We start from the raw sequence: 20,145 nt of genomic DNA on the forward strand, positions 1-20,145 counted from the left end.
TATTCCCCCGCCTCAGCCTGCACACAAGACTGCTTATTAGACCTTCCCTATTCTATTCTCCCTCCCTCCTCCCTCATCTTTACAACAGCCTTGGTAGCGTCCCCTAGAGGACTACCATAAGTGAAAAGTACTGTAATGTTGAAGACAGGAAATGGGCTCATATCTGAATTCAGATCCTGTCTCCGCTACTTTCTGTGTAGCCTTGGTCAGGTTACTTAACCTCTCTGAGCTTCATGTTCCTCTCCATATGAGAGGATGGGTATTAGAGTACCTCACACATTACTGACAATCAAATTTTAGTTTCCTTTCCTTTACTTTGGGCCTGGCACTTAAACATTTGTTGAGTGAATTTCAAAACTCCGGAGGAAGGACCTTGGGAGAGCACCGACAGGGATTATTCCACAGAAAAGGGAATAAAGGAAGTGTGCAAAGACAGTGCTGGAAAGGTTTTGATTAACCTAAAGGGAAAACTGGACCATTTTCTTTCAACATACACAAAGAAAAACTCAAAATGGATTAAAGACCTAAATGTGAGACCTGAAACCGTAAAAATCCTAGATGAGAGCACAGGCAGTAATTCTCTGACATCAATTACAGCAGCATTTTTCAAGATAGGTCTCCTGAGGCAAAGAAAGCCAAAGCAATCAACTGTTGGGACTACATCAAAATAAGCTTCTGCCCAGTGAAGGAAACAAATCAACAAAACTAAAAGGCAACCCACAGAATGGGAGAAGATATTTGCAAATGAAATATCCAATTAAGGGTTAGTATCCAAAATATATAAAGAATTTATACAAGTCAACACAAAAACAAATAGTCCAATTAAAAATGGGTCAAAGAGATGCAAAGACATTTCTCCAAAGACATTAACAGATGGCCAACAGACACATGAAAAGATGCTCAACGTCACTCATCATCAGGGAAATACGAATGAAAACCGCAATGAGATATCATCACACCTGTCAGAATGGCTAAAATCAAAAACACAAAAAACGGGCGCCTGGGTGGCTCAGTCGGTTAAGCGACTGCCTTCAGCTCAGGTCATGATCCTGGAGTCCCGGGATCGAGTCCCGCATCGGGCTCCCTGCTCGGCGGGGAGTCTGCTTCTCCCTCTGCCCCTCCCCCCTCTCATGTGCTCTCTCTCATTCTCTCTCTCTGAAATAAATAAAATCTAATTAAAAAAAAACACAAAAAACAAGTGTTGTCGAGGACATAGAGAAAAAGGAGCACTTGTGCACTGTCGGTGGGAATGCAAACTGGTGCAGCCACTCTGGAAAACAGTATGGAGGTTCCTCAAAAAGTTAAAAATAGAACTACCCCAGGATCCAAGAATTGTACTACTGGGTATTTATCTCCCAAAACACAAAAACACTAATTCAAAGGGATACATGCACCCCTATGTTTATAGCGGCATTATTTACAACAGCCAAGATATGGAAGCAGCCCAAGTGTCCACCAATGGATGAATGAATAAAGATGATGTGAGATATTATATATATGATGGAATATTATGCAGCCATCAAAAAGAATGAAATCTTGCCATTGGCAATGACGTGGATGGAGCTAGAGAGTATTATGCTAAGCAAAATAAGTCAGAGAAAGACAAATACCATATGATTTCACTCATGTGGAATTTAAGAAACAAATGAGCAAAGGGAAAAAAAAAAAAAAAACCCAAGAAACAGACTTAACTACAGAGAACTGATGGTTACCAGAGGGGAGGGGAGTGGGGGGGATGGAGGAGATAGGGGATGGGAATTAAAGAGTATACTTATCATGATGAAAAAAATAAAATGATAAAGGCGGGGGGGGGCACAGCAAACATATCCGTTTCCCAAGGGATGGCCCTGGGAAAAAAGGTCTCCACAGTTAGATACCAGAGAGCGCCACCATTTTCAGACCTTCTGGGTGCCTGCCATTATTTCATTTAATCCCAACCTCCCCTCTACACAGTGGATATTAGGTGCCATACTCCCCACTTTACAGGTGAAGAAATAGAGTTGAGCCCTTGCCCACATCATGTACTATGGGGGAGCCAGGATTTGAATCAAATCTGTGTGCACAGTCCCTATTCTTAGGCAACTCTCCCTTCCTGCAGTACTTCTCAGAGCCCTGAATGTTCTCATATGTACTCTGAATGCCAGGATGGAAGTGTAACATTTTCCAAACTCACCCACCACAGAATCCTGACTCTGAGGAACACTCAAGTAGCACCTTGATGAATACAGTGTTCCACAAAATGTGGGAAGCCATGAGAAATAGCCACCTATCTGGCCTGCCCAACTCTGAGACCCTTCCATGATGGCGAGACAGCCCTGGAAGCAGAGCACACAAGCGTCGTCTCCCACTTGCACACCAACCCCCAGAACTCACCAGAAACGGCATCTGGCTCAGGCTTGCTCCCTGACAGGTCCTCCACAGACGTGCCACTGCCCTCAGCCCCCACACCGCAGCCCCGAGGCCCCATGGCACTGGAGCGTCGCCGCTCGTGGATCTCGTCCGAGATCATCTCCAGGTTCTTCAGGGCCGTCTTGTACTCGCCTTTCGCCAGGGCCAGTTTGGCCTGCAGGTCATCCACGGTCTTCTTCAGTTGCTGGTCAGGAGAACGAGAGGCCCAGTAAGTGGAGGTAACCCCTACTGGCCTTGCAAGGCTTTTGAATGACAAGTCCAAGCACAGTTTCTGCCCATCATTCCACTCCAAAGACTTCCCCGAGACATGACTGATGGCCTGATTTCTCTTATCCAGCTATCCACACACCAGATAAAAAAAGCAGCCCCCACCAGCCCCAACTCCCATCAAGGTGACAAACTCAAGCTAACAACCAGAAACTACCACTGGCAGAACAAACCCCATCAGAGAAACAAGAATGGGTGTCAAACTCACAAACAAGTCCCACTTTCTAGCCATTTGGTCCCTTGTACTGCGGTTCTCAAACTTGACCGTGCATCAGAATCCCCTGGAGGCCTCTTGAAAACAGATGGCTGGGCTCACACCTGCAGTTTCTAATTCAGTAGATCTGGGGTGGAGGGGAGGGGGCTTGGGAATCTGCACTTCCTAGGCGATGCTGATGCTGGTCTTAGGAACCCCCGAGAACCACTGCCCCAGTACAGTACAGAAAGGGGCTGAATGGCAGACTGAACACTGCAGAGACCACTGAAGACCCAACCAAGACCATTTTGAGGCCTGAAAACTCAATAAAGAATGTGTTTCTCTCTCCATCCTCCTCTTGTAGCAAATACGCCATGTGCAAGCCCGCTACCACATAAAGTGGGACTTTGCAGGAAAATCCCACCAACAGCAAAGCCACAGAAGGCCACACGTACCTCAAGCTGCACGTAGTACTTGGCCTTGAGTTCAAAATAAGGCCTGTGGAAGACACAAGGAAAAACGGTAAGGGTGATCGAATACAATGACCCCAATGGACACCACAGGGCGTACCAGGGGCACGAGCTATGGCTGGCAGGCCATCCGTCCAGGAGGCAGTAAAGTCTGACAAGGCCATGAGATGAAGAGGATACTCGCAGCTCTGGAGCCTGATGGATACTGGTGCCAGTCAGAGCTGAGCTGACAAAGGGCAGCCCATCTCAAGATCTGTAGAACCCACAGAACCCACACACGTGAACACTTATTCCGGGGTCCTTGTACCCTGGTTCACTTTCCTCTCTAGAAGGCTGTTCAAGGCCAGCAGCCAAGGCAGCCCGGATCCCCTTCTCCCAAGGAAGAGATCAGCTCCCTCAAGAATGAAGAACAGAGGAGGCTGGAGAAGGGGCTGCCTCCAGACACCCTCCTCTGCTGGGGTCACCGGGGGAAGGGCAAAGCACCATTCCTCCCTCTCCGGAAGGTTGGGGGTTTGGACTGGTCCTCTTGGATTCTGTCCAGGACCACAGGTATCAGTCTGCAGACCCAGCCAGGTCATGGGCAAGAGAGAGGACAAATGCCAACATTGTACTGGTCCCCGCGTTCTGGGTCAGTCAAAAGCCCCTGGCTCTTTTTAGGAACTTTGGTGTCAAGCATTAAGAATAGACCAGTGCTAGGCGCCTGGGTGGCTCAGTCGGTTAAGCGACTGCCTTCGGCTCAGGTCATGATCCTGGAGTCCCGGGATCGAGTCCCGCATCGGGCTCCCTGCTCAGCGGGGAGTCTGCTTCTCCCTCTCCTGCTCCCCCCTCTCGTGCTCACTCTCTCTCTCTCTCAAATAAATAAATAAAATCTTTAAAAAAAAAAAAAAAAGAATAGACCAGTGCTTCATTCTTGAGCTGTTCACTCCCTGTGAGAAGCTCTACAAAAGCTCGGAGAGGCCCAGCAACCGTGAATGAAGCAGGGGGCTTGTCCCCAAGATCATTACTGTGTAAAAATATATAGCAGTCGTGAGAAAAGCTTGCAAAAACCTCCATTAAAACCAGTCTTGCACCATTTCATCGGCTCTTGATTCACAGAGAATGTGTACTGTGCACACAGCTCATCCCCGTTATGCTGACAGCTAAGCTGAAGGACACGGCTCGTCCATCCTGTCCACCACAGGGCCAAGGGCACAGAGTTTCCCAAAGCCCAGCCCCAGACCCCAGCCAATGAGCCAAGCTGATGGTGTGCTTTTCAGATTCCTTTTTCTGTGTCTCCCAGGTCGGGCACAGCTGGAGCCACCCTTCCTGCGTCTGGGGGTTATACACAACGTGGGGGGCTCTGAGGAGGCGGGTCCCTGAGCACATGGCACATAAGGGGTGGAGCAGATGCCCCAGAGGGGGACCATCACACACGGCACCAGGGGCCCACACGCCCAGACTCACTTGGACTTGCTGATGGCTCTCTTGAGTTTCTTCTCCAGCTGTCGCATGCGGCCCATGGCCGCGGTGTACCCGGCCGCTGTCTCCTTGTGCACCAGCTCGCTCCTCGTCTTGGTCTGCTCCGCCTCCATGACCTACAAACGACAGCAGACGTCAGCCTGGCCAGACAGTCCCTTGCTGGGGTATTTCTTTCTTTCTTTTTTTTTAAGATTATTTATTTGAGAGAGAGAATGAGATAGAGCACAAGACAGGGCAGAGTCAGAGGGAGAAGCAGACTCTCCGCTGAGCAGGGAGCCCGATGCGGGACTCGATCATGGGACTCCAGGATCATGACCCGAGCCGAAGGCAGTCGCTTAACCAACTGAGCCACCCAGGCGCCCTGGGGTATTTCTTATATCACTTTTAAAAATACTCTTTGTGGGGCGCCTGGGTGGCTCAGTTGGTTAAGCATCTGCCTTCGGTTCAGGTCATGATCCCAGGGTCCTGGGATCGAGCCCCGCATCGGGCTCCCTGCTCGGTGGGGAGCCTGCTTCTCCCTCCCCACTCCCCCTGCTTGTGTTCCCTCTCTTGCTGTGTCTCTGTCAAACAAATAAAAAAAATTTTAAAAAAAAAAAAAAAAAAAAAACTCTTTGAGAAAATCAGTGGACAAACTAAGATTAGACTAAATTCCAACTAGAAGAGGAGCGCTTTTCTCTGTTAAGCTGTTTCAGAAAAGTCTGGTCAGGTGAGAGGAAACCGCCAAGCCTCCCATGGCAATGCCTGGGAAGGAAAACAAGGAAAAGCAAAAATCAGAGAAAAGTGAAACATTCTCTGATTCCAATCGATGTCCACTTCCTTCTGCTCAGGGCTCCTGGCACGAAGTAGCCACTGTGGGCTCCTTGGCTCCTGCCTTGGCGCAGGGGCTGATGGGCACGCAAATGGGCCAACAGCACCAGCAGGGACATCGAGGAATGGGGAGACCTAGTTAGCACAACCAGGCCTGACCACATCGGAAGGGCCAGGCAATCCCCACGTCAGCTTTTTGGCCTTTTCCCAAATACCCTGCATTAGCCAGGGGGGCACAAAAGAATCTAGGATCCAGAAGGGCAAACTTTCCATTTAAACACATGAATATAAAGTCATTCGGATCAGATTCTGAGGTTCACAGACATGCGTGACCAGGATGCCCATCAGCGTTCTGGCAGGAAATTCTGGTGGGCACATTTCAATAAAAATGAGTTTATAACCAACAATCAGGGGCCGTCGATGGGGCAGCTGAAAGGCGCATTCCCTGACACATGGAGATCATGGTCCTTTCGTCCCTCACGTAAAGAAAGTAGAACAAGGCCTGCCTTGAGGAGAGAGGAGGAAGGAAACAAACGACGGTTTTGGCCACGTAACCAACTCGCCAGTTCTTTCCCGTCTTCTAGTGACAGCTCACACTCGTGTTACCAGATGAACTGGAGAGGCAGGGGCGAGGCCGGGCTAGCACCGGGGAGGAGCCCAGAGGGTCCAGCTCAGGGGTCACTCCCTCAGACGCCAGCAGGAGGCACCGCCATGCCTTTAGCTTGGGGCAGCTGATGCCCTCCCTTCCCCCCCAGTCAATAGCCAGTCGGCCCTGAGAGAGCTTATTTATGCACTTACTTGTAAGAAGGATTTTTTTTTTTTTTTTTTTTTTAAGGGTCAGGGAAAATGGTGAAAGACTCAAATGAGCATCAAAACCTGCTGGGTGTCCTGGCTAGAGTGCCCTTCCAGGTCACCTTGGGCTCTCACTGTCTTGGAGCCGTTTTACAACCCTGTACATATTAGAACCCAGGCAGTACTACAGATGACTCTTATCCTGGAAGTTACGACAAATTGCACCCCAGTGGAGAGGGGTTCCCTGAGTGATCGCCCTGTAAATACTGACCGATTCTGCATGCTTGCAAATTCATGTCCGCATCCCTGATTCTGTTTTAATTCTCCTTTGAAATAATTACAACAGCTTACTAGTCTCCTCCTTAATTAGGGAGTTAAATATATAAATATAAATAAATATAAATCTAAAACATTCCAAATGTTATTTATCAATTATGCTTTTACCTTTTTAAGAATATATATATCTTAGCAAAGGCTTCGATGCCTGAGATACTTTTAAACAACAGAATTAAAACCGTGTCACAGAAGGGCAGTACGACGGAATGGATCTCAGCTGACGTGAGGTGACGTGCTTGAAGTGACTTCTCAGCCAAGCCCAAGGGGCTAAGAAACCCTCTCCCTCTGCTTCAAACACCAAAGATTTCACAATTTTGAAATGAAGTACACAAAAACCATCCCATACTTGGACACTTAGGGAAACAGCAGTAACTCTTTAGTCGTGTCTTAAATCTTAAGCATTAATAAGGATTTGCTGGCGTGAACTTCCTGAAAACTCAAAAGCTCAAGTTTACGGGACTGATGAAGCCGCCTATTGGTGGAGAACTGTTGCATTATGATCGAATGTGACACAGGGCTCCTCTTTAAGGAGTGGCGTGAAAGCATTTTAAATAGACCAATTCATAAAAAGCTGTGATTCGTGGCTACGGAACAGGAAGAGTCCCCACAAGAAGCAGGATCCACACCGGCTGCACACAGGCCCTCGTCTATCTCAGCCCCTAGTCTGCAAAAAGAAGCCAAGTCTGTCTGAAATTAAACACTCCGGAAGCTCTGAGCACTTGGCAATCTTGCCAGTGAAGACCCAGGAGGAGGCGGCGCACCTGTCACTGTCCCCTGCTTCACCCCTATCAGGCCACGCTGGCGATCTCCCATCTCAATCTGCACCCCCACATACACACAACTCCCAACTCCCCCAATCCCTCTTTCCGCCTGCAGGGAGAAAGTCACTGAGCAGGGAGAAAGTCACTGGTTGCATGGTAACCAAGGAGCACCCCCACCTGAAGGCCAGCAGCAGGCACAAGCAGTAGTGGGGAAAGGCAGGGCAGGGAGGGCAGGGCGGCCCAGGAAGGCAGAAGCCACAGAGAACACCGGTAAGCCACAGAAGAAAGCAACAAGGAAGTCCCTTAGTGCCTCAAGGCAGCCACAGGCTGGGCTGAGCAGCCAGACCGGCAGGTGCAACTCAGAACTGGGTACACACTGCCATCGCCCTGGGCCTCCCGGGGCCACCCTTGCCCTCCTCCAGGCCTGGCTTGATCGCTATCTGGTCCAGACGCCAATCTCTGCAACAGGCTTTTCTTTGTCCCCACCATCATCGTCACCCACGGTGAGCACCTGCGGTGTGCACACGGCACCCCGGTGACGCCCCCAGGCACAGAGGTAGCCAGCAGCCGTGGCCGCCACTCAAGGCGGCATGGGGTCGGGGCTGTCGGGAGGGCTTGACAGCAGAGGTGGCTCGTGCGCGGGCTCTTCAGGGTGGGCAGCCGGGGTAACGGACATGAAGGGAGGAAGCACGGCTGGCTGAAGGGGGCTTTATCAGCAGAGGCTGCAGCCCTTCCCTGCATCCGCGCGTCCCAGAGCCCCATCTGCCACCCTTGGTGGGATGAGCATGCAGGACTCAACAAAGGAAGACCGGCAGGGCTCAGCTTCCCGCCTCCCCCCCTGGAGCTGGAAGGCTCCCAAAAGAGATGACCATGTCCAACAGGAACAGAGTCCTGCACTCTGTCAGGATGGCCGAGAACCTTCTCCCCAGAGAGGGCCCGTCCTGGAGCTGACCTGCCGGCCAGGGCCCGATGGCAAGGTTTGAGGCCTGCCTGACCTGAGCGGCCAGAAGCAGCACCGGAGGGGTCGGCTGCAGGAGAGCCGCGGCATCGAGCCCGGGCCGGCAAGCGGGCAGCGGGCCCTGGAGGCGGCACATGCAGGCCAGCAGCGGCCTGTGCTCAGGATCCGGGGAAAGACACAGGTCTCTGCCCCTCCTCCTGGGTCAGCAGGACAGAGAGAAATGTGGGTCTGGGAGTGCCAGCCCGGCCGCCTCCTGAAAGCCCAGGGGACCCTGTTCTCAGCAGCACACCGCAGATGCTCCAACAGCGGGGCCGGCCTGCCTGGAGACCCGCGGGCACTGAAGGGGTGCGCCGGCTGGGCTGGCACAACCTCCTGGCCGGGCCCCAGGCCAGCAGAATCGCCAGCAGTGGCCAGAAGACACCCACCCGGCAGGGCTCCTTGCAGCCTTGGCTTCCGGCTCTGCCAACTCCTCTGCAAACCCCGAGGCATTCCTCGCTTGCTCCACCATCCTCGACGTCCCAGAGCCGAGATCGGGGCCCTCCTGTCCCCAGGGAAGGCGGTTTCGTGGTCTCCTCAGAACCTCAGTCACTGGCTCAGGCTGTTTTCGGATTCTGCTGCACCCCTGGGCCAGGGGGCCCCCAGAGGTGGTTTCTCACCGCCGTGCGGGAGGCGGGTGGCGCATAGCCAGCGGTGTCAGGGAAGCTGGCCTCGGCAGGCCTTGGATCCCCGCACCCAGGACCAGAGGCTGGCTCCGTGCCCTTTCCTCTCCAGAGGCCGCCTGCTGCCTGTTCGTGAACAGGTAACGCCTCTCCATTTCCAAGTCCCAGTTCCTTCTCCCTCTGCTCTCCTTCGGCAGGTATCAGAAGAGCCGATTCCTCTCCCCTCAGACGCCACGTCTCCTCTCCCATCTGATGAAAAGCGATCACCTTCCCACAAAGGCTGCTTCAAGGCCAAAATGGCCGAGGCTGGAGGGGCCTCTGCTGCCCAAGCCCCCAAGCAGTGAGCAGCAGGGACCCCAGGCCCTGTGTCCCCTGGAGGCCACTCAAGTGCAGGCTCAGCCTGCTCGGCCACTCTGCCTCACGTACTGCGGCTTCTCTGACCAGATCATCAAGCAGTGCTTTTTATGGAAGAAGAGGATGAGATGAAGCTAGCTCCCTTCTGAAGAAACGGGCTTCCTGGAGTATCCAGTTGTCAGACAAGGCAGGAGAGAGTCTGTACCCCTCCTTGTCTTCATCAACCAGAGCTGGCTGAGTGTGCCAGCCCCATGAGGTGTGGGGAGCAGGCAACACGAGCCCCATTTGGGGAAATGCTAAATCCAGAGGGAGATCCACAGCCAAGCCCAAAAGAAGGGTCTGTACCATCCATCAGATTCAGGGCGCCCCCTTCTGGGCTAAGTTTCTCAATAATGCCGGGACATGGTTGGGGAAGGCTCTGCCACCAGCTCCGTCTCTTGCTGGTGTCTGTTTCCCACTTTGCTTCTCCCTCAGCAGTTCAAACCTATGCAACCACGAAGGAATGTGGGGAAGAGAACAGGAGCCCCAGGGTGGAAATCCTGGCCTGTGACCCAGAACACAGTGGTTATCCCCACGACCAAGAAACCTCCAGTGACCTCAGTGAGGGCACACATCAGAGGACCCTCCCCAGGCCCTTCGGAGCCCATGTGATCTCAGGAGGCCGAGGGCCATCCTGTACAGCCCCGCTAGTTGTGCACTGCACCACCCCAAAAAGCATCACTCTCAAAGAGGATGGTACGAATGGTGCTCCTAAGAGTTGTACAGTGTGGAGGTCCTGGGGACAACCTCTTCTTGACCAACCACTCACCAGCCACACTAGGGCCTTGGAACTTACAAAATAGGTTTTAAAAAGGCATAGACACGTTTTGTTCCTTTTTAAAGAAGAGATTAGGGGCGCCTGGGTGTTAAGGTGTTAAGCGTCTGTCTTCAGCTGGGGTCATGATCCCGGGGTCCTGGGATGGAGCCCCGCCATCAGGCTCCCTGCTCAGCGGGGAGCCTGCTTCTCCCTCTGCCCCTCCCCCTGCTCATGCCTCCTCTCTTTCTCTAATAAATAAAATCTTAAAAAAAAAAAAGAGGGTTTCTGAAATGATTTTTTTTTTTTTTAAGATTTTATTTATTTGACACAGAGACAGTGAGAGAGGGAACACAAGCAGGGGGAGCGGGAGCGGGAGAAGCAGGCTTCCCGCCAAGCAGGGAGCCCCTTGCGGGGCTCGATCCCAGGACCCCGGGATCATGACCTGAGCCGAAGGCAGACGCTTCACGACTGAGCCACCCAGCGCCCCTGAAATGATTTCTTAAGGCTGATTTAGATCTCCAGTTGGGGTGGAGGGAGGACAAAAAGGAAGAGCAGGACTTTAATTTCTTGGAAGGATGTACTTTTTTGGGGGGGGGGTTCATTTCCACATCTGTCAAACTGTGGCTTGTAAATTTCCAACTTCTACTTTGGTTTTTCACCGGCTGACCCAGAAAAGCTACTCCAGCCCGTGTTTGACTGAGCATCACGTCCACTAGGGGGCAGGAGGCCCAAAGCCACACAGAGCCAGGCCAGGTATCTCAGGCTTCAGGGGAAGGTGGTACAAAGATTTGACTTCAGTCGTTTGTGTGTCAGGCTTTCTATTTAGGGAAGCGCAAGGCCATCTTTAATTATCAGATCCCCTAGGACTTGAGCCACTGTGGCAGGGGACACTGAAAAGGGAGAGGCTGCTGGCATTAACTCCTGACTTTTCTATTCTAGCCCCACAGATGGCAAGACCTGGGGGGTTGCAACCCCTCCATCTAAGGCCTTCGTTGGAGCTGCCAAAGCCACATGTCAGCTCTCCCAATCACCCTGCAGCAAATCAGCCCGGAGAAGGGGACAGGTATCAAGAATATTCTGTGTGACTCCTAGAACCCAGTGGAGTTAGGTAGAGATAACAACTCCAGCTGAGCCAAGCAGCTGTCTTGATTCCGAGCAATGTGGTCAGAGAGCAGGTCATGGGAGCTGGTAAAAAGCCAAACAATAATGGCACAAAACCTAGGAGTCAAATCGGGGTAAAGATCATACACAGCCCACTTCCTGTTCCCATGCTGGCTGCTCAAATCCCAGCGAAGCCCGGCCCAGCCCGAAGGCCAGACTTGAGTGCCCACTGGATTCTGGTCTCATCTATCATGGCCCCTACCGTCCCGCTAACAGCACATATACCCTGAGTCCAGGCCCCACGTGGTTCGGGGCTGTTAATCAAGGTCTTCCATCTGGGATTCTATACTCAGCCATTCCGCCTGGAACTCAGTGGGAACAGGCCCTGGAAAATAACCTGGTCCCTCTGTGAAGCCCAATCCACAGTCAAGACCTTCAGGGATGATCTGAACCAGACAAACCTCAAATGACACAGGGAAGAAACAGCTATACCCATGACTGGGGGACTGTCACTCTGAGAATGGCTTAGTACCAGGCCAGCAGAGACCACATGGAGAGGCAACCTGTGACATTCAGCGAGCGTTTCTAGGCAACAAGCCTGGGAGTCTGTCTCCTCTGCTTGGGGACCATACCCAGAGCTCATCAGGACCAGGAGGGTAGTCTGGATCACACAGACAAGGGGAAGTGTGAAGGATGCTCCCACACCCCACCCACAAGGGGGAGGCCTCCTATGTCGATGCCCACACACACCGACACATGCTCGAGACCCAGGCACACCCCCCCACCCCCGGCCCGCCCGGCAGTGACTCATACCCTCTGGGTGGCGTGATTCAGCATCTCCTGCCAGGCTGAGTCGAACTGCCGTTTGTCATCCTCCAGCAGCCGCTGCTCAGCCAGGGAGATGGTTTCCTTGGCTGCACGGAGCACCTCCGTGGCCCTCTGGAAGTCCTGCGTGGCTTTCTGAGCTTCCAGCTGAGCCTGTGCAAGAAAGAACCCTGGTGAGGCCTCAGGAAATGACAGGGGCCCCCTCTGGGCCCATCACACCCTCCAAAAGATGAGCTTCCTGAGGGCTGGGAACTGCCCATTCCATCTCCGCCTTTCCAAGTGGGAACAGGCCTGGTACCTGCAGGGCCTTGTAAATGCTGGACAAGGGGACACGCGCCAGGCAGGCGAGTAGATGATTTTCACAGTCCAGGACCCAAGAGCCCAGATAACTATACCAGCTCTCAGTCAGAGCTGGAGATGGCAAGCCACAGGTATGACCACCCGTGGCCTTTCACAGAGCTCTCATTTGCTAATGAGGCCACGGTGGACAGATACAGCGTTCCCCAGTGCCGTCCCTGCCTGGATCCATGGCTCAGTGCAAACATGTCAGAACCAGAAGGGCCCCCGGAGATCAGTCCAACGACTGTGTTCTACAGGTGGCCCCGAGGGACTCAGCCAGGTCACACGGAGCTGGCGGGAAGCCGAGCTGTGACCAGATATCAGGTGCTGCAAGTCCCACTAAGCGTGCTGTCACTCTGCCAGCCAGGCCGTCGCCCAATCCACACTCACCAATGGCGATGGGGAAGGAGTGAACAGTCACGACACCGCCCCCGCTTTCGAGGAACGTCAAGTGGGAGAAGGCACAGAAATCAAAGCAGCCCATACGTTAGACCGCCACCAGTCACGGGTGGCTAGCAAGCACTGGAAATGTCCTTAATCCACTGAGCGTAGAGCACCCCAGATTTTAAAGACTTAGTAGAATTGTTAACAATCTCAATTTTCATAACGTTACATGAGGAAATGATAGGCTTTTGGATGTACTTGGTTAAAGAGACCCATCTTATTAAAATGAATTTCACCTGTGTTTTTTTTTTTTTGTTTTTTTGTTTTTTAACTGTAACTACCAGAAAATTTAAAATGACATAGCTGGCTCACATTCTACTTCTTTTGGACAGTAAACACATCTCCCCCAAGAGTGGCCCATGAGATTGCATCAGGAATCCGCAACAAAACCCTCCGGCCCCCACTATGAACTTCCCAGCGGAGCACAGCGCTGGCCCGCTGCAGTGTCCCACCCACCCACCCTCGGTCAACCAGAGCAGTTACACAAGCCCCGGGGACATCCACGGGGTAGCCCCCGGGACTCAGGAGAGAGGGGAACAACAGGGGCCCCATCCAGCCCAAGTGAGTCTCACATGACTTACAGGAAGTCCTGGAGAACCACAAGACAAAGACGGTGAAGGGGAACAAAACAGACTCGGAACACACCAGCCCCCAAGGCGAGGAACAGCAGGGGTGCCACTCTCCAGCCTCGGGAACAGCAGACACATGCTGTGTCCTACCCTCGGGGAGGACGATCTGCTCAGGGAACAGACACAGGCATGGAGAGGACATCCAAAGTCTGTCCCACAGAGCTGTGCCCCAGAGCGCCGTAAGAGGGAGGGAGATATGGACAGTAGGAGGGTGTGCAGGACAAATTATTTCCAGGAGAGGGAATCCAGGGCTACTTGTGAAAAGAGGATGATCCGGAACGGAGGACTGAAGGACAAGATGACCTGAAAAATGCAGGGCTAGTGGGGGGCCAGGAGGAAGCAGCCTCGCAAACCGCAGTATCTGTGGGAGACCTTGACAAAGACGGGGATCAAAGTTTCAAAAGATAGACGATGAAGACTGAGTAATGCATGGAATTGTTGAATCTTTATATTGTACACCTGAAACTAAAATAACACTGTAGGTTAACTACACTAGAATTAAGAATAAAAATAGAATAAAAAATAAAAATATGTATATTGCCATCAAAAAAAAAAAGTTTTGAAAGGAATCAAGAGTGGGGGCTGAATGACACCAGGCTAATGCTTCAACCAGCAGCCCAAGGGCCTGCCTGCCTGCAGCGGCCTGCTCTGTGGCCCCGGGCCACATGGCCATGCAAGTGCGTCTCCGCGACACGGGGCCCGGCCCTGCAGAACTGCCAACCCACCACCCGGTAGCAAGACAGCACGACACGCCGCTCCAGCCCCCGGGCCTCCAGGCCAGCCTGAGGATGTCCCGTAAGAGAAGAGCCCGGGTGGCGCCCTCCTCCGCCTGCCTAGCTGCACTCCCCGGGCAAGTGGGGCAGCACGGGCACCTGTCGCTTCTAAGCTGCCCCCCACCTGCCCCACAGACCACCTACCAGCTTCGAACCGACACCAGAAGACAATAAACAATCCCACAGGATTCTAACATTTCCCAAGGTGGGATGTGTATTTGTGTTTTTTAGAAAAATCTTAGTATTTCAATTCAGCAACATTTAAGGGTAAACTCTCTACCCCCAGGTCTCCCCGCTTGAATTAGGAAGCTTTTCTTTCTTCAAACGAAAGAAAGAGCTGAGATGTGGTTGCTCTACCACAGACCCAGCACCTCTTCGCCTGCTATCTCTGTCTGATGAGTTCATATAAGGGAGCCAGAGATCTCTACAAAGACGGGGGTAGGGTGCCTGGGTGCCTCAGTTGGTTAAGCAACTGCCTTCGGCTCAGGTCATGATCCTGGAGTCCCTGGATCGAGTCCCACATCGGGCTTCCTGCTCGGCAGGGAGTCTGCTTCGTCCTCTGACCCTATCCCCTCTCATGTGTTCTCTCTCTCTCATTCTCTCTCAAATAAATAAAATCTTTAAAAAAAAAAAAAAAAAAAAGACGGGGGTAAAGGAGGCCCATCTGAAGGGGCCTTTAGAAGAACATGCTCTCTGTCAGGTCTGTTGAGTTTCTGAATTTTCCACGAGGCTCCTTCGCTCCTGTACGGTAGTATCAGAAATGTGCCTGCCTTGTCATATCAAAGATCTAATATGAGGCTTCGGTCAACCTTTGACCCACAGAAACCAGATGGCATCTCTCCATCACTTGCCCACCTACTCATTCATTCAAGTAAGTATTGGGGGGCTCTTCACTTCATCTTTCCTCGGAAGAGAGCCTGTATGTCCCAGGGTGAGGCAATGTGCCAGCTAAAATCCCTACTTCCCAGCTGTGAAGCTAGCTAGTGCCCTTCTAACTTCCAGCTAATGAGATATAAATGGACATTGAGTGAGCCTTCCAAGAGGACTGCTTTGTATTTCCATTTGTGATATTAACACAATGGCTGGTGCTTCAACAGCTATTTTGGGTCATGAGGCAACCCTCCTAAGGATAGAGGAAAAGTAAGTTAGGATTGTCTACCTCAGGAATTTTTAAATGACAGAAAAAATAAAGGCTCACGTTTAAGCCAGTTTTCTGTTAAATTCAGCCAAATCTAAACCTAAACGATAATACATCTTCCCCTCTCTACAGCTGAACTATTCTACAAACCTGGCCGAAGTGACTACAGCAACGAGCATAGACTGGTCGAATCTCCCTCAACTTCTTTTTCTTTTCTTTTTTTTTTTTTTTTAAGATTTTATTTATTTATTTGACAGAGAGAGAGAGAGAGAGAGCAGGAGAGGGAACACAAGCAGGGAAAGTGGAAGGGGGAAGCAGGCCTCCCGCTGAGCAGGGAGCCCAACGAGGGGCCCAATCCCAGGACCCCGGGATCATGACCCAAGCCGAAGGCAGACACCCAACAACTGAGCCACCCAGGCACCCTGAATCTCAATTCAACTTCTTTCTGGCTGCTCCCAGCCCGTTTTACTACTAATAAACCTGAGGAACCAACCTTTTGGAGATTCCTAAATAATCCCAGAGCTCATGGCCTCTTCGTAAGGCATTTCATCAAACATTTTCTAAAACCTGGTCCTTCACAAGGAAGGACCAGGCTGGTGTACACACAAGGGGAGGGAGCATTCTATCGTACCCTTGCTCCAGGAACCTCCTGGAGACTAATCTCTGGAGGGGAGGGGCCCACCCCAATATTAGGGGTTCCAATTCAGTCGGGAGAATAGACACGTTCGATACAAGATAGATTCTGACAGCAACAGAGGTGTAAAGTGCTGTGGGACCGTGGGGAAGAGAGAATGATTTGTCAAAGTTTTCCCAGGGAAGACCCGGCAAAAGAGAGGGTGTCGGCACCAGGCTAGGTCATGGAAAGACAGGAGGCATCCGTGAGTTTACACACACATCTAACTGGGGAGGGTTAACTCCGAGATTGCTTCCCAGTGTCATAATGGGACACATGACCCCAAAATCAGAAGCTGACTTAGCAATTCCAACAGGGGCTGGCTAGCTGGTTCTCACTGGTGTATGAAGGACACCCAGAAATCTTGGGCACAACCAATGCCAACAAGTTTTACCTTCAAACTCTAAAAAACGACCCAAGCCCTAGTATTAATATATTACTCCCGGTGTGCACAAATCAGACAGAGAAACCCAGTTAGCAAACTGAAGGGCTGAGGGTCTGCTTAGAAGAGTACTGACGAGGTAAATGTTGGGGGAGCTGGGTTTTAGCTCTAAGATGCAACACAGGAAAACTTCGAACATCTTCATGACTCATGGATACTAATGACTTTCATGGAAACAGCTCTCCGGAAAGAATTTTAAAAGGCTGTTCATGAATGAATTTGCTAAGTGACTTTCATTAGACTGGCCTGCGGCCAGCTGTGACTATGAGGGCCTCACACGTGTGAGTGTTCCACGGTGTCACCAATGAGGGGAGGGGGGAATGGAGTGGAGAGGTCCGCCAGGAGAAGGGAGAGGCTGCAATCCCGGCTGTCCACTAGACTTCCGGCCCAGCCCATGTTTGGGCTCAGGAAGGAAGAGTATCTGGACATTTGCACTGGTTGCAACAAAGGGTCGGGGTAGAAGGAACTTTCCAGACCAACCAGTTCAAGGCCTTCATTTTTCAAAAGGTGACCCAGAAACGCAAGACAACCTGCTGAATGTCACATAGCTATTTAGTGCCTGGCCACAGCCAGGGAACCAGAGCCGCTGACCCCTAAACGTGGCTATTTCTGCTCTACCTCTAATACGAGGCTTCAGTCTACCCTTGACCCATGGAAACTGGATGGTCTCTCTCCATCACTTACCACCACTCTACCTCCAACCTGCATAACTTTGGCAAGGACATAAGCATTGGACGATTGGACAGTCTACTTGGAACTAATACACAGCAAGAAGAGCTGCTCGGGGGGGCCAAAGATGAGGTAAGAATTCAAAGTGTGTGGGGGACTGCTGCCTCCCACCTGCGGCTCATGCAGGGGGGCACTGACGTACCAGCTAGGCAGCTAAGGAAACTGGAAAGGAGTCTTGTCACACATGGCTCCCCAAAGCCATGCTCCAGCTGGGGGCGGCTCCAGGTTACGGAGAACAGCCCCACGATGAGACCAGTCTTGTACCTGGGTACTAGCAAACCCCAAAGGATGGAGACAGATGGTTATAAGACAGTAATGATGGCAGTTACTGTTTGAGCATTTATCCGGAGTCAGATAACATCTGAGAGGTGTTCTGAGTACAGTGCCTCATTTCAATCTCAAAATTCCGCTATGAGCTCAGTCCAATTATCATCCCTACTTTATAAAGGAGACCAACACTCAGAGAGGTTAAATAAATTGCCCCAGATCACACAGTTAACAAAGGTGAGGTCGAGGCTCAAAGCCTGAGCCTTCGTTGTCGATTTCTATTAAATACCACCTGCTGGGGCTACAAATTCCTCACAAAGAGGTCAAGCTAAGTTCGCTCTTACCCCTGCACCCGAATCAAGGCCACGCCGGCCACTGCTACATAGATCCAAATAGGCAGGGGGCGTGCAGGGAGAAAAGAGGTCAACCACAAGGACAGCACGGGGCTCCTCACAGAGCGCATGCAAGGAGCCGGCCACCACTGTCCCAGCAGTGCGCTCACAGTGAGGAGCCAGCGTGCGGACAGCAGGGTCCCCAAGCTGATCCTGAATGCTTCCGAGCTCAACTTCTCCTACGGCCCAACACTGTTTCCTTATCTGCTCTTGGGAACAACTTGGGTCCCCCTCACAGAGGAGCGAGGAGGATGGAAGAGACACAGGGAAGCATCTGTCAAAATCACACACCCATTCCAGGTGCAGGCCCTCCTGGGAGTGGAAGCAATTACAGAGCAACCGGGTCTTCCAGAAACCCCTGGATGCTCGCGCGTGAAAAGGAAGACTTTGGGGTGCCCCACTTTTTTCTAAAGACGGTGGGAAAGACGCCTGCCTGGGGGGAAGCAGAGGCTGCCCAGAGCAGGAGGTCGGCGACAACCCTTCCTCGAACATGGGGCCGCAGGGCACCGAGGAAAAGGAGGTCCAGCTTCTCCTGCTGGGTCAGTGCTCGGGCTGGGCTGGCCCCGAAGCCCACGGGCATCAGGACACAGTCGCCGCACTGAGCAACTGTTGGCAGGGGACCCTCTGTCCTTGCTTTTTCGCTTTTCTCTTTGTAAACTGGATACAACTTTATCCTTGCCTCTTTATAGTGAATGTTTTCTGTGCTGCTGGAAAGAATGCATCTTCCAGCCAGAAGCTCATGAAGAAAAGTCCCAGACTCCTCTCTGGGCCATCTGAGGAAACCAAAACCTTTGAGGCACGCTCAAACCCCCCTCTGGCCTCAGTGAGGGAGGCATGTCCGGGATGAACATCAAAGGGGACAACAGACAGGGGCTTCCATTCTCTGTGTGATTCAAGCTCTAGTTTTTTGCGTGTATTCTGGGCAATCCAATCATCAGCCGCCGCCAGACAGACTGAGCCTCTCAATACTGAACCCTTCCAATCCTTCCACATCCCCTTCAAACTTCTGTCTGAGGTTAACCGAAGGGTGGCCAGAGATAGGAGCCAGACATTTTGTCGAGGCCGTTTGGCTCCCGAGAATGTTTTGGATACAAACATTTTAATCAGAATTACCCCAGAGTAGATACATTTTCATTTGAAAGCATTTTCTAGAGAAAATTCCATTAGGCCCATTCAGTTCCTTGATCATTTTTCATCTCCAGCGTTTCTAATTTTTTTTCATTTTTCTTTAGTCAAAGTTATTTTTATTAGAATCTGTTCTTTTCTACTTCAATAGATTTGATTCACTGAACAGTTTCATCCATATCACACTTTACTAATTACAGCTTGTTCCATGGAGCTTTTCATTATTTCTCTCAAACTCAATTTTCCTGGAGCAATTCTGTACACAGCTAAAAATCTGCTCAGCGTATGGGACAATTTTCATTCAGTCCCAACTAGTACCATGTACAGGATGAGCCATTATCAGTTAACAGTAAGCTGCATAATACAGGATAGAATAAATGATATAGATTCTAAATTAAAGGTCCATGATGTGTATCTGTGAAAATCATGAGAAGACTGTGAGTGGTTCGGAGACAGAACATAGGGCCCGCAGCTGTTTCAGAGGACAGGCCGCAAAGCTCTTGAAGAGATCCCGGGGTCAAAGGAGCCTCACGGGATTAGAAGAATCAAGATCAGATCAAGCTCTGTCCTGAGGTTAAATATGAGCTGTTTAAAAATATAAAATTAAAAATCTATTATCTATGTTCAAAACAACATAGCCAGAGGGGAGAGCTGGGAGGGGGTGGAGGGTAAGATTAGCCAAGGCTTAATCACCATAGAAGCTGGACGAAGAATATACAGGGCTCTGTTACATTATTCACTCTAGCTTTGTATTTGAAAGCTTCTATAATACAAAGTAAAAAAGAAAACAAACGTTATCGTTTGCAATTACCCACTCAGGGTTTTCTAGAACTGCACTGTCTAATACGGGAGGCACTAGCCACATGTGTTTATTTACATTTACATTCATTTCAATGCAATAAATTGTCAGTTTCTCAGTCACCTTAGCCACATTTCAAGTGCTCCGTGGCCACATGTGGCTCATGGCTCCCGTACTGGACAGTGCAGATACAGAATGTTTCCAACGTC

At 51.2% G+C, this 20,145-nt stretch overlaps 1 protein-coding gene across 2 annotated transcripts in view; it reads right to left on the reverse strand.

Moving 5' to 3' along the window:
• SH3BP5 (SH3 domain binding protein 5) overlaps nt 1-20,145 on the reverse strand; it is a 71,115-nt gene that overhangs the window by 1,666 nt on the left and 49,304 nt on the right. Inside the window, exons 4-7 of one of the 2 annotated variants that reach the window (XM_021678902.2) lie at nt 12,175-12,339; nt 4,783-4,913; nt 3,325-3,367; nt 2,374-2,593 (exon numbers count right to left, since the gene is read on the reverse strand). In XM_021678902.2, the coding sequence (XP_021534577.1) occupies nt 2,374-2,593; nt 3,325-3,367; nt 4,783-4,913; nt 12,175-12,339 (559 nt within the window). The remainder of the gene's footprint in view (nt 1-2,373; nt 2,594-3,324; nt 3,368-4,782; nt 4,914-12,174; nt 12,340-20,145) is intronic. The other variant, XM_021678903.2, reaches the window with a different exon arrangement.

Source organism: Neomonachus schauinslandi, chromosome 1 (assembly GCF_002201575.2).
Source record: "Neomonachus schauinslandi chromosome 1, ASM220157v2, whole genome shotgun sequence".
Classification (NCBI taxonomy): domain Eukaryota; kingdom Metazoa; phylum Chordata; class Mammalia; order Carnivora; family Phocidae; genus Neomonachus; species Neomonachus schauinslandi.